The sequence below is a fragment of the Scomber scombrus genome, chromosome 11 (genome assembly GCF_963691925.1).
Source record: "Scomber scombrus chromosome 11, fScoSco1.1, whole genome shotgun sequence".
NCBI classification, from domain to species: domain Eukaryota; kingdom Metazoa; phylum Chordata; class Actinopteri; order Scombriformes; family Scombridae; genus Scomber; species Scomber scombrus.
Genome location: NC_084980.1, coordinates 10435354 through 10447599, shown reverse-complemented (window position 1 = coordinate 10447599; position 12246 = coordinate 10435354). Strand labels below are relative to the sequence as shown.

At 37.7% G+C, this 12246-nt stretch overlaps 1 protein-coding gene across 2 annotated transcripts; it reads left to right on the top strand.

Annotated features, from left to right (window-relative positions):
* Window positions 1–36: 36 nt before the first annotated feature.
* Window positions 37–8915, top strand: LOC133990855 (nucleolin-like). Of its 2 annotated transcripts, none has more exons than XM_062429264.1 (16): window positions 37–148; window positions 552–627; window positions 733–789; window positions 861–1010; window positions 3979–4056; window positions 4132–4269; window positions 4790–4861; window positions 4959–5082; window positions 5258–5415; window positions 5639–5768; window positions 5894–6054; window positions 6226–6355; window positions 6437–6570; window positions 6740–6866; window positions 6957–7192; window positions 8565–8915. In XM_062429264.1, exons 1-16 carry the CDS (start codon window positions 134–136, stop codon window positions 8624–8626), a joined length of 1848 nt encoding a protein of 615 aa, XP_062285248.1. In that variant the 5' UTR covers window positions 37–133; the 3' UTR covers window positions 8627–8915. The 2 variants fall into 2 exon arrangements, with proteins under 2 accessions (XP_062285248.1, XP_062285246.1); XM_062429262.1 differs by having other exon boundaries at window positions 4787–4861.
* Window positions 8916–12246: the final 3331 nt, after the last annotated feature.

The window sequence follows — 12246 nt, the reverse complement described above, 5'->3', positions numbered from 1 at the left end:
CGGCACCCGTAGTAGAGTTGACACATGCGCACTGGGTAGCAAAATAGCATGTGGATGTTTTTAGCTGGTCACACGTGTTACCAGCCGTAGCTAGACACCAAGCCTGTGGTTCTGTGCTGCTGTAATAGTAAATATGTCAAAGACAGACGTAAGACTTGTGTTACATTACATTAACATAGAGCAGGTTTCAACGTGCACCGATTAGATTGTTTAAAACTACTGTTGTGTTACTCTTGTAAGCTATCAGTTGGTTACCTCTAATACCTACAAGCACCGTTTAAAGTGCTTCATTACGACTGTACAGCCTGTTGTGTAATGATTATTTAGTCGTCATTTTGCATCTAACTTAAGCAGGACAGAAGATTCTGATAACTGATGGTAGTAGTTGAAGTCATTCAACACTGACAAATGCTAACCTTTACACTGTTAAAGCTTTTCCACCAAATGATTTGCTAATTTAAATTAAACTGAACAAGTGGAAGATACAACTCTATTCCTAATAGCATACTTTTGTACAGAGTCATAATGTTTTGAATATGTGTTTGTTTCAGGCTACAAAGCGTAGAAAAAGACAAAGCAAAGTTGTCATCAGTGAGGTTGGAGAAGAAGAGGACAACACCAGCACTAGTAAGTCATTGCCTTTTAAATACATAGAAATGTACAATCAACATGACAGTTCAGGCTGAATATGACAATAACTATACTGCTTTATTTCAATGACTGTTTCTTCAGCCAAAGAAATAGTTGGGACAGAGAGCAAAGATGTGGAGATGGAGGAAGCAGGAGAAGGTACTGCAAACACATCACATGTTATGACTGAGTGAAAGTCTGAACTGTCACTTACAAAGCTGCCTCTTTAGATTCCAAGATGGACACGGTCATTGAGGTAAAAGGAAGCACAACTACAGTAACTGTGTCATGGGATGAGAAGAATGAGGAACAACAGGGTGATGATGCTGAAAAGAGAACAAATACCAGTGAACAGATGACTGACAAAGAGGTGACTGATGGTAAGAAAGTGTACAAGTTATTATTGCATAACATGCAGGGTGTTTTCTCCCACTGAGCTGTGTTTTATGAAACCAAAAATGTGACTCAATGTTAAATAAGATAAGATATAGCAGTAAGATCTTGAAGACATACCTAGCAAATAAAATAACTGAAGTTGGCTACCGGTTTGGTTCCAGCAGCTTCTAATTCAGAGGTTAAAGGGAAAAGTTAAAGGAGAGGTTGACATTGCTCAAGTCTGTCTTAATAAAACACTCAGAGGCCTAAATTAACATTGAAACAGTTTTTTTTTGACATAATCACTCCTCCTGTTTATACTGACCATTAGAAGATCCCTTTATAAATCACGTACAGTGTAAGTGATGGGGCCAAAATCGGCGGCCCTCCTACTGTGCAAAAATGTATTTAAAAGTTTATCTGAAGGTTATATGAAGCTTCTGTTGTCCACGAGTCAAGTCAGGTAGATTTCTTTGAATGTTACAGTCTTTTTAGTGCCAAAGTCCCTCTTTTTGTTACTACACTTTCACCACAGCTCAACATAGGAAACACAAAGAGGGAAATTTGATGCTAAAAAAGACTGTAAATGTAACTGCTGAAGCCTGAACTTTTAAATGCGTTTTTGCACAAAATGACTGTGGACACACAGTGGATTTTGGCACCCATCACTTTCATTTAAAAACACATTTGAATGTGATCTTTTAATAGTTAGAATGAATGATTTAAGATATGCTTGAAAAATTGTCAATATATCCTTTAAGTGTAACATAGATTTAGCAACTGTAGGCTGTATTCATGAAGCCTCTCCGATTCACTCCGAAGATTCATGCTGAAATTTTATCATAGGACAAAAAATACTCCTACATCAGAGTCCTACACTGACAGTGTGACGTCGCTCAGTTGACAGTCTCTGTTTGTAATATTAAACCAAGAGTGTAAAATAGCACCGGTTTTATTTGTATAGATAAATAACAAAGGTACCGCCCAAGGTTATTTATGCTGAGATCGTAAAATGATTTTCACATTTAGCCGAGAATGCAGACTATTAAAAGCCACTTAATGGAAAGAGAGGCTATATAGTCATTTGACTCAACTGCAATCAGTGTCATCCAACCACTTATAATTGCACTACAGCGTTTCTTAACTTATGTTCCCTACATGAGAGGAAAATAGTAATTTCTGCCACAAGTCTTGGGGAATGAACGATAACAATATTAACACAGCTCTAAAACATTACAGCCTACACTATTATTAAAAAAAGATAAAGATATAAAAGACCATATAAAAGTGTTTCTCCTGTTGTAATAAAGTTGAGATATCCTTGATCATGCAGCTGACATCCAGCTAGGACAATATGATTGTATCCATAAATGTCAGTCTGCTCTCACTGAAGAACCTCAGCATTCACATTATTTTTTATAACAAATATAAACGCAATCAAAAGTTTGATTTATGATTGCAGATATTGTTGGTTCTGACAGAATCATTACTGTTGCATGTTCCCTCTGACAATAAAATGTTTTTCAATAAGCCATAAAGTGTTGTGAAAACATCCCTCCACTCATTGAATAATTCAGCCGTAACGCCATCTCCTGGTGACTCCCAGCAGGTTAAGACTCGTCTGGAGATTCAAGATATTGAATATAGAATAGATAAATATATAGAAGTTATTTCCTAAGTTAAGAAAGTCAATAAAATGTTTTTACTCATTTTCCTAAAAATCTGAATTATCTGAATCAATTTAGAGTTTGGTTTATTGATTTCATGTTAAGATTTTGTCATTCTTACCTTCAAACTCTGCCTTGCATTTAAATAGCCCCTGCTTGTGCTTAGAATTGATGTTTCTGCTCAAACTGTATGCTGGCACTCAGATAAATTGCTGGTTCAGCTCCTCTCCTCACACTCCGGCTGCTTCAGCTCTCAGATTTCTGCTCTGCTCTCAGATTTTTTGTGCAACAACTGTCAAAATCCTTGCTTCCTTGTGGGCCTCGCTTTTAGTCTTAGAACGTCCCATACGGTCGGTTCATAAGCACACTTCAATATATCTTTACAACACGCAGCCTCATCAATTGTGTTTTAAAAATGTAGTATCTCAATGAAGTTACTTTTCATTTCATTGGTCAACACTACACCTGTTATTTTACTGGTTAGGAGATTTTGACAAGGTTATTCATGGTTATTGCACAACAAATCTGAGAGCAGAAGCAGCCTGAGTGTGAGGAGAACAGCTGGAGTTGGACCAATAAATCTGTGCAAGCAGCAATATATTTGAGTGCAAGCAAACAATTTGAGCAGAAGCAGAGCAAATCTGTGTGCAAGGAGCTATTTTAGTGCGGCAGCAGGGTTTGAGGGAAAGAATGACAAAATCTGAACGTGAAATCAATAAATCATGCTTTCTAATGGAAAGACCACGCTTTTGAATAAAAATAGGAAAAAAGCCCCATATCCGACCGATAATGCGTCACTGTGGGAATTCTTGGCAACTTAGGAGTGAATTCTTACTCTGAGAAACTTGATAATACAGAAATTAGGGGTTTTTTTGTGGTAAAATAAAGTTTAAAAAACCCCTACTATGTTTAATTCTAAACCTCATTTATATTTCCCTCAACTTTCCCCTTTAGCCTTCAAATCTGAACACTTCATGACGTCAGCCTTACACCGAAATATCTGTTAAGGCAGAATGACAACACTGTCTTTAAATCATGACAGGGTTCCTTAATTGGTTTCTAATGTCATTGAAGTTTCAGATGTAATATTATATTTGGTGTGGGAACCAAAAAGAGCCACTCATTGTTCAGTTTTATGGTGATATTTCACACAAAAATCCCATCTTTTCAACATGAAACAGTTGCTCTTTGTAGACTTCAACAGAGACCAACAAAAAAGTTGCATTTAGGGTTACAATAGTTTCCAACAGTCACATATTTACTCTGCTTTTAAATCATGTAATATTATTTTAATTATTTTCTTCAGGAAAAGCGGCTCAGACAGTCCGTGTAAGTGACGAAGTGTGTGCTGAGACAAAGGCAGAGGACGTCCAAGATAAACTAGGTGCTGCAAATATTAACACAACACAATTTCTGAGTGAAAAACTGAGCTGTGTCAGTAATGAAGCTTCTTCTCCAGAATCTCAGATGAACACTGTCACTGAAGAAAGTGAAAGTACGACTACAGTAAACGTAACCTGGGAGAAGAAGAACAAGGAAGGAGTGAGCAGCGATATTGAGAAGAAAAATAAGCAGATGAATGACAAAGAGACGGCAGGTGAGGATGCGTCTAAAAGTCAGTTGTGTTTTACTACTTCCTGTCTTTTGTTCTCTCTCTCCTTCTTTCTTTATAAATTTGCCTTCTCCTGAATATAAACGGCTGAATTTGTACAGACCGACATGGCATACAGTATACCCACAATGTGTTTAATTCATCTGACTGCGGAACTGCAACAACACATCTGAAACTCAAAGCCTTTACATTTATTTAAATTCATTCTTGTGTACACCTCAACCGCTGGAAACTATTAAAGGTGCATTGTGTAGAATTTAGTGACATCTAGCAGAACAGACTTGACAGAAATGGATAATGGATGATAAGTTCTTCATATCTATCTTGTGATGGAGAAAGATTGATTGATGATTGTATTATTATTATTAATGATGCTTTTATTGAATGTGCCCCTGTTTGCTTACTATATATATGTGTGTGTGTATATATATAAAAAGTGAGAGAGAGGGATCAGAAAGAGACCTGTCACGTCAGTCATGTTGCTGTCTCTGTGTATCTGCTGCAGTAAAAGGGAAACGGAAAGCAGAATCCACGGCACAGACGTCCCCTTCAAAGAAAACTAAACTCATCAATGATGGTACGAATTCAAAATAAGACAGAATTCTTCTGTTAAAGTGTTTGTTTTATTTTTCCTAGAAAGGTATCCTGACACATTTGCTTTATTTTCGTTGTAGGTTTTTGTCTTTTTGTTGGCAATCTGAACCACTCCATAAAGTTTGAAGAAATCAAAATTTCATTAGCAAATTACTTCAACACACAAAGTCTCCTGTTTCAAGACATCAGATTAGACCGTTCCAAGTAAGTGTGTGCTGTTGTTGTTTTTTAACATAACTTTTTCATTCTTTTTTTCATTCATTCGTGTCTCGCAGGCAACCTGTATTAGTAGATGGTAGATTTGACATTGATTGTCTGATCTACTTAAAATGAAAACTGCTGCTACTTATGATACTAAATCAAAGTTTTGCTGTTGTAGAAAACATGCCTTTGTGGATTTGGCCTCAGAGATGGACTTGACTAAAGCCTTGACATTGGATGGACAGATGATTCTTGATAAGCCGCTGAAGATCGCCAAAGCAAAGGTTAAAAGCGAGGACCAGGTGAAGGTGAAAGCTTCACCAGAGGAGAAAAAAAGTAAAAAAAATAAATTAAATTCTTTGTTTCCTGCTATTTTAGAAACGGGTTTCAGTAAATGTGTTTCTGCATTAAAACCACAAGAGGGCTTTCATCGTTTAGTTTTAGATACAAATACGCTTTTTCATCATCGCCTGCTTTAATAATAATTTATGATGTGATGACATCAGGAGGAGATTTTTAAAGACATTTTCATTTGACCTGGAGACTGTCTTGTTTGCAGCGACCCACGATGCTAAATGTGTGTTTCTGAAGAACGTCCCGTACAGTGCAACAGAGAAAGACATCCTTAAAATTTTCCCAAAAGCGATCGCTGTCAGGTTTCCTGGTGGAACTGAGGGACCAACCAAAGGGTGAGAGTTTTAAAAAACTCAATTTCTATGTTGTCATATGTGCAGAAAAATGCATCATTGGTTATATTTAGTGTTGTGAAGATTGTATGAAAATAGATTAATAAGATGTCTTTATTCTTTGACAGTATTGCCTTTTTGGAGTTTCAAAATGAAGCCATTGCTAATAGAGTGAGACAGCGCAAACAAGGGGCCAAGATCCAAGGCCGGGTTTTGATTGTGGACCATGTAGGAAAAGCAAATACGTCTAAAGTCGGCAAAGCTGCTAAAGAAGACAACAACACAAAAGGTAAAATACTGGACATTCAGAAAGATGAGAGCAGCCTTGGTTTACTGTCTGTAGCTGATGTGGAGCTGTAGCCTGACGCTGTATCAACCAATCAGCCAATTAAATCTGCCTAAATTGAATCTGAGCTTGGAAGTTGAACATTTGAAAGATGTTCTTGTTTTTTTCTCACAGCTGCAGCTCCTCCAAACAACACACTATTTGTGAGCAACCTGTCCCCTACCGTGAATGAAAAAAACCTGAGGAAAGTCTTTCAGGCAGCTGTCACTATCACCATACCTCAAAGGAATGGCAAATCCAGAGGGTACGTACACCGGCCTACTCCGTCTTTGAAGGAAGTATTTAAATATTTTCATGAAACATGTCACGTTTTAACTCCCTGCAGATTCGCCTTTGTCGAGTTTACAACCGTGGACGACGCTGAAAAAGCCCTGCAGTCATCCCAAAACATTCAGATCAGAAAAAGGGAGGTCAAAATACAGTTCTGTGAGGTGAAAGAAAAGCTGCAGGCAGCAAAAGGTATATGGGATTGATCGTGTTGTATTATTCATGGAGGTGTCACCTGTTGTCTTGCAGGCAGCTTGATTAGGCCAAATTGTTAACTGATAGCAAATTATTAATATGAAGCATTTCTAAATGAAGAGCAATGAAAACGGGGATAATACATTGGTGTTTCTTTCTTCCTCAGTCCTGTTAAAAACACTGATTGTGATGGGCCTTGCTAAGGAGACGACGGCAGAGACTCTTAAAAGTGCCTTTGATGGAGCTCTCAGTGCAAGAGTCGCTGTAGACAAAGAGACAGGAGTTTCAAAAGGGTGCATAAAGTTTTCTTTTAATTGTCATTATTTGTTTTAGAAATGGTAATCATTGTTTTTCGCTTATTCTAAAAGTCTCATTTCCCTCAGGTTTGGTTTTGTGGACTTTGAAAGTGAAGAAAACTGTAAAGCCACCAAAGAAGCCATGGAGGACTGTGAGATAGACGGAAGCAAAGTAAAGGTGGCTTACGCCAAACAAAAGGGTGGACCAGCCCACCCAGTTGCCAGCGGAGGCTCAGCAGGGCGTCCTGGTGGACAGCCTGCAGGTGGACAGCCTGCAGGGCAGCGTGCAGGTGGAGGCAAAGGTGGAAAAGGCAAAAAAGGAGGTAATAGACTGTCGGTATATTAAAGGCTCATTGTAGTGTTTTTAAATTCAGTAACGGTGTTACATAATTAGGATACAATAAAAAGGTAATTGTATTCTGCTACAGTTACAGGTACATTTTGTAAAAATGGGGATTATTTAGTATAATAACAATTTTAAAACACATTTTACAATAAAGAACTTTATATTACCATGCACTGTAAAAGTCCCAAATGTGAGCAGAGCAAAAGCGAGAAGGAAAATTATCTCTGTGATCCACAATGGTCTGAGTAGAGGATGATACCGCATTATGCGTGCAGCGGGCACACGTACACACACTTCACACACACATTAAACTTAAAAGTTGGCAGGGATGTTTGTTACACACTCCCAAAGACTCGTAGTTAAAAGAGAGCTTGAGTTGATGACAGCTTGTAGCACACATTACTGCGCTCCACTGATATGACTGTGTGTGCGTAACATGTTGACCTGACAGTGGGTCACTGGTCAGCGAACACTTGCAATACTGAATGAGTCAAAGAAAACTCGGACTCAGACTTCATACAGCCAGTAGGCCAGGTACTGTTTCATCAGAGGTTTTACCTGAGAATGTTACAGCACTGTGAATTGTGCAGTATTTGCACCTAATCTGCTCCGTTTGATTTCTACCTAATCTGCGCTAATCTGCAGCTGAGAGCAAATTAGATGTTTTAATGGCCAATTTCGTACTGAATGTGCCCTTATTGTATATTTGGTATTGCAATAATCCTAAAGTAACGGAAAGTAATCAAGTTATATTACTTCAATATTGTGGTACTTGGATTACGTTACTGACTACGTTTTTTAACTAGTAACTGTATCGGAATACAATTTTAAAGTAACCCTCCCAACCCTGGTTATACAGTGATATGCAAATATTGTGTTTTTTTGTGCTTTCAGTTTGTTCCTCTGGCCCTTCAAGCAGGATTTGTGACATCATAACTAGTTCAGAGCAAATTCAGACTTTAGAGTGACGCACGAGACATCTTGTGTCCAGCAGTTAAACTTCTGAAATGAATTTACAATGGAGAAGGAGGAGATGTAATTTGTAATGTAACTTTTTAACATTGCAATTTGAACTTTTCAGATGCACATTTATGTTCCAAGCAAACTATTTAACATGTTGGGAAATCTTTAACATTTATTTTAAAATGACCTCACCTTTTAAATTAGAGCTTTATGGGGTAAAGTCTTGAATATTGTCATCAGAGGGCTAGTTTGATGAAGATATTCTTTTTATTTAAATTTTATATTTGGAGGGGGATTGTCTGTAGACTATACTTTCTTCCCATTGCTTTTAACTGCTTGTGTTTGACGCAGATTTTTGAGTAATTAATCAAACTTTATTCTTTCAGGAAAAGGACGTGGAGCTGGCAAGTCTAAGGATGGTGTTAAAGAAGTGAAAAATAAAGGCTAACTTGAAAAGCTGTCATATATGGAGTTTTTTTTTTTTTAAACCTGAAAACATCTAGAACTCTTCAGTTTTTACAGTTTGAGTGTACAGGTTGTGAAAATGTATTGATTATTTCTATGGATTGTTCCATCTTGTAATTCTAGCTTGTATTTTTTTTGTACTTTAACCCATTCATTTCACAAGTGTATGAAAATAATCCTTGGCTTGTATTCACATCATGAATTTTTGTAATGTGAAAGGTTGGATGAGATTGAATCAGACAATATATCTTTAATGTGAAGATAAATTTGTTTTAAAAATCAAACCGGATGCCTTGTTGTGTTTTATTATTAGTGATTCAAGATCCAAAAGTTTATTCCAGGACTTCTTGAAATTTCAGTCAAGAAACAAACTATTTCTTCTCCTGAAAGAAGTTCTTCTTTTGACCTGAAATAACACCAGAGTCTCATCTTAAACGTGACATTTTCTGCAACATCTGGACAGAGCAACACTGGAAGGGCCCCCTCCTCCTCCTCCCTCTCCTCTTCAGTCCTCGCCGTTGCCTGCACATGTCGCTTCATTTCCCCCCGATTTGTTCCAAGTTGTAGAAATTCAGCCCAGAGTCAGCCTAGTGTCCTCCAGTGACCTCACATCCTGTTTTCCCCACTTCCTTTTGAATGGACCGGTTTGGGACGGTCCTGCCGCAGCAGCAGCAGCAGCGCAGCGTGGATCTGTGTTGTGTCGGCGCGTTTCTGCAGACACATGCTGTTAGATCCTCGCTGTTCAGCAGGCTGCAGAGGGCAGCAAGCAGGCTGTGACCGCACACACACTTTTCCAACCATTTACTCAGCCAACGATGAAACGAATGACGTGTTGATCAAGAAGTGGAGAAGAGACATCGGTAAGCTAAGTTTGTGAAAGTTTACACGGTGTTTGTGCTGGTTTGACGGGCAGGTTAAGTAAAGACGCTCCACCTCAGTTCAACAGGAACTTGTGAGTCGATGATATGAGAGTATGAACAACTTTGGACTTGACTCACGTGTACTGAGCGCAAGTTTGAGGGGTTCTTAAAAGTAAGGAAATACAGGGTTATAACCAGTGGTGGAAAGTAACAGTACATTTAATCAAACACTGTACTGTACTGTACTACTACTGTATCATTTCGAGGTACCTGTTCCTCGCTTGTATTTTCTACTCCATTACATTTATTTGACAGCTTGAGTTACTTCTCAGATGAGATTTGACACAACTGATAATATAACAAGCTTTTAAAATACATTGTTAAAGATGAAACCAGTGGTTTCCAACCTTTTTGGCTTTTGACTTCTTACAAAAAGCAGTATGTAGTTGGGGTCACATTTCAGATGTCTATGAGTTGTTAACAGCTCCACCAAATAGTGTTTTTTCCCTCCAAACTTCTCACATGCTCTCATTTCAGTAAATGTTCAAATGATCCAATATTTCAGCAACTAAAACAGATGTGTGTATCAGAACTTTGTTTTTTCTTCTTTCCTCTCCCATTAATCATCTCACCACCCCTCAGATTTATCTGGTGGCCCTTTGGAGGGGCCTGACCCCTAGGTTGGAAACCACTGGACTAAACCAACTAACTGTATATGAAGAAGTAGCTCCTCCAGCAGCTACATCAGTAACATGCTACTTAGACACTGATGCTTCGCTATTAATAATCTATTGATGTCATCTATAATTGCATCAGGCTGATAATATATTGTGTACTTTTACTTAAGTAGGATTTTTCATGCAGAAGTTGTAATGGAATGTATTTTTAATTCAATTTTGAATTATTATGAAATTAATACTGACAGAAATTACTTGGATAATATCATTGCTAATAATGATATAAAAGTTTAAATGAATACACAAACATAAAATTGCAGTATTTGCATCCTTTAATTCAATATTTAGTTAGAAGCACATTTCCCAGCTTGAATAGCCTGGAGTCTGTGGATATACTGTAGGGTCTGTGTCCGCTTTGCAATTTGCTGTAAATTTGCTTTTCTTCTTCAAAACTGTCTGTGTAAACATCTGTAAGGCTGTGTGGCCACTCGGCTTAAACAACATTTCTGAAGTCCAGTCTGGACTCACATTTGGACACTCCAAGATTTAAACATTGATGTGTGGTAGTTATTCCTTTGTAGCTTTAGCTTTATGTTTGAGATCTTTGTTGGAAAAATAAATCTTATCCCAAGTTGTAATTTTCCTACAGACCGCAGCACATTTTCCTCTTTCCTCTGTATCTTGTATTCATGTTACTCTCTAACATCACCAGCCTTTATTGATTCAATGCTGCATCCACCTGGGTTCATGGTGGGAATGGTGTGTCTAGAGGTGTTGAACCTAAATTAAACATAGTATAATGGATAAAAGTTTCGTGTTTGGTCTCATCAGGCTATAAAATCATTTTATTTTAGGTGTGTCATTGTAAATTGGGGTGAGTGCTTATGTGTTGTATGATTTTAATTAGTTCTGATCCATTTGTTTTCACTTTGGTGCCGTTAAAGTTGTGTTTTCTCTTTTAACTGATTCAATTGTAATACAGAACATGAGACTCAGAGGTGGTTAAACACTTCTTAAAATGTAGAGTGCTTTACTTTCCAGATCTACTTTGTCAGATCTTGCAGCATTGTCTCATACACGACGCTACTTATTGAGAGGTGAGATCAGACTGTCAGTCAAACATTAGTGTGGGTGTGACTGTTATTGGACATGTTCCTGTGTGCATGGTGCAAAGGTTCTTACATATTACAGCCGACACTGTGCTAGGTCATTGCTTAACACCAAAACACAATGGTCACATTTATTGTGAGATGTTGCGCAACAATCAAAGTCGTCAATAAAGTTAGTAGAGTTGACACCAAGTTTGAACTGGGTTTATATGTGTGTTAGAGGTTCAGGTTGAGATTTTGCGGATCAGATGTTCAGGAGTGAAAGTAATGGTTTTAGGAGTGAATATGACTTAAGATTTGATAAGCAGCTTTTTTTTTATACAATGTAAAAAAAACCCAACTGTAATCAAGTGAAAGTGAGGCTGATTCAGTTGTATTTGTGGAGCTTTATATGAAATATGGGGCGTTTTGAACCTGTCCTGACAAAAACTGACCTAGACTGCATTAATATTTGCAGTGACCAAATGATACACTGATAACCTGGCATTTTAGTATTTCACTACTACTATGAGTCAACAATATTAAGAATGATGAGGAATAACATAAGTGAAAGTTAGTCAGCAGAGGCTTTGAACTCTGTCTGTTTATGTGGCTTCCATGAAGTAGGTAGCGGCTGCACCTCAGGCAGGTTCTTACATGCCAGAAAGATCTTTCTTCCTTATAGGCAGCTCAATATTTACAAAGTAGGTTACCCTAAGGTAAGGATTGTCACTGTGATACTCAAGTGCATCTTATTATAAAATTAACTCTGTAAAAACTTTCCTCTTCTCATGAATATTAACTTGTATGATAGAAAAGTAAATGAATCACAAACTGCCTTTTGTTGTTTGGGCAGTTTTGGTTTCAGAAGCCATAAAACTAAATCCTGTCAATCACTTGACCGAGATTGAAGTTGGGACACCAGACAGAGTTGTTCTTCTGTGATAAGAAAGATTCCACGAGTAAAACACCTGTTGG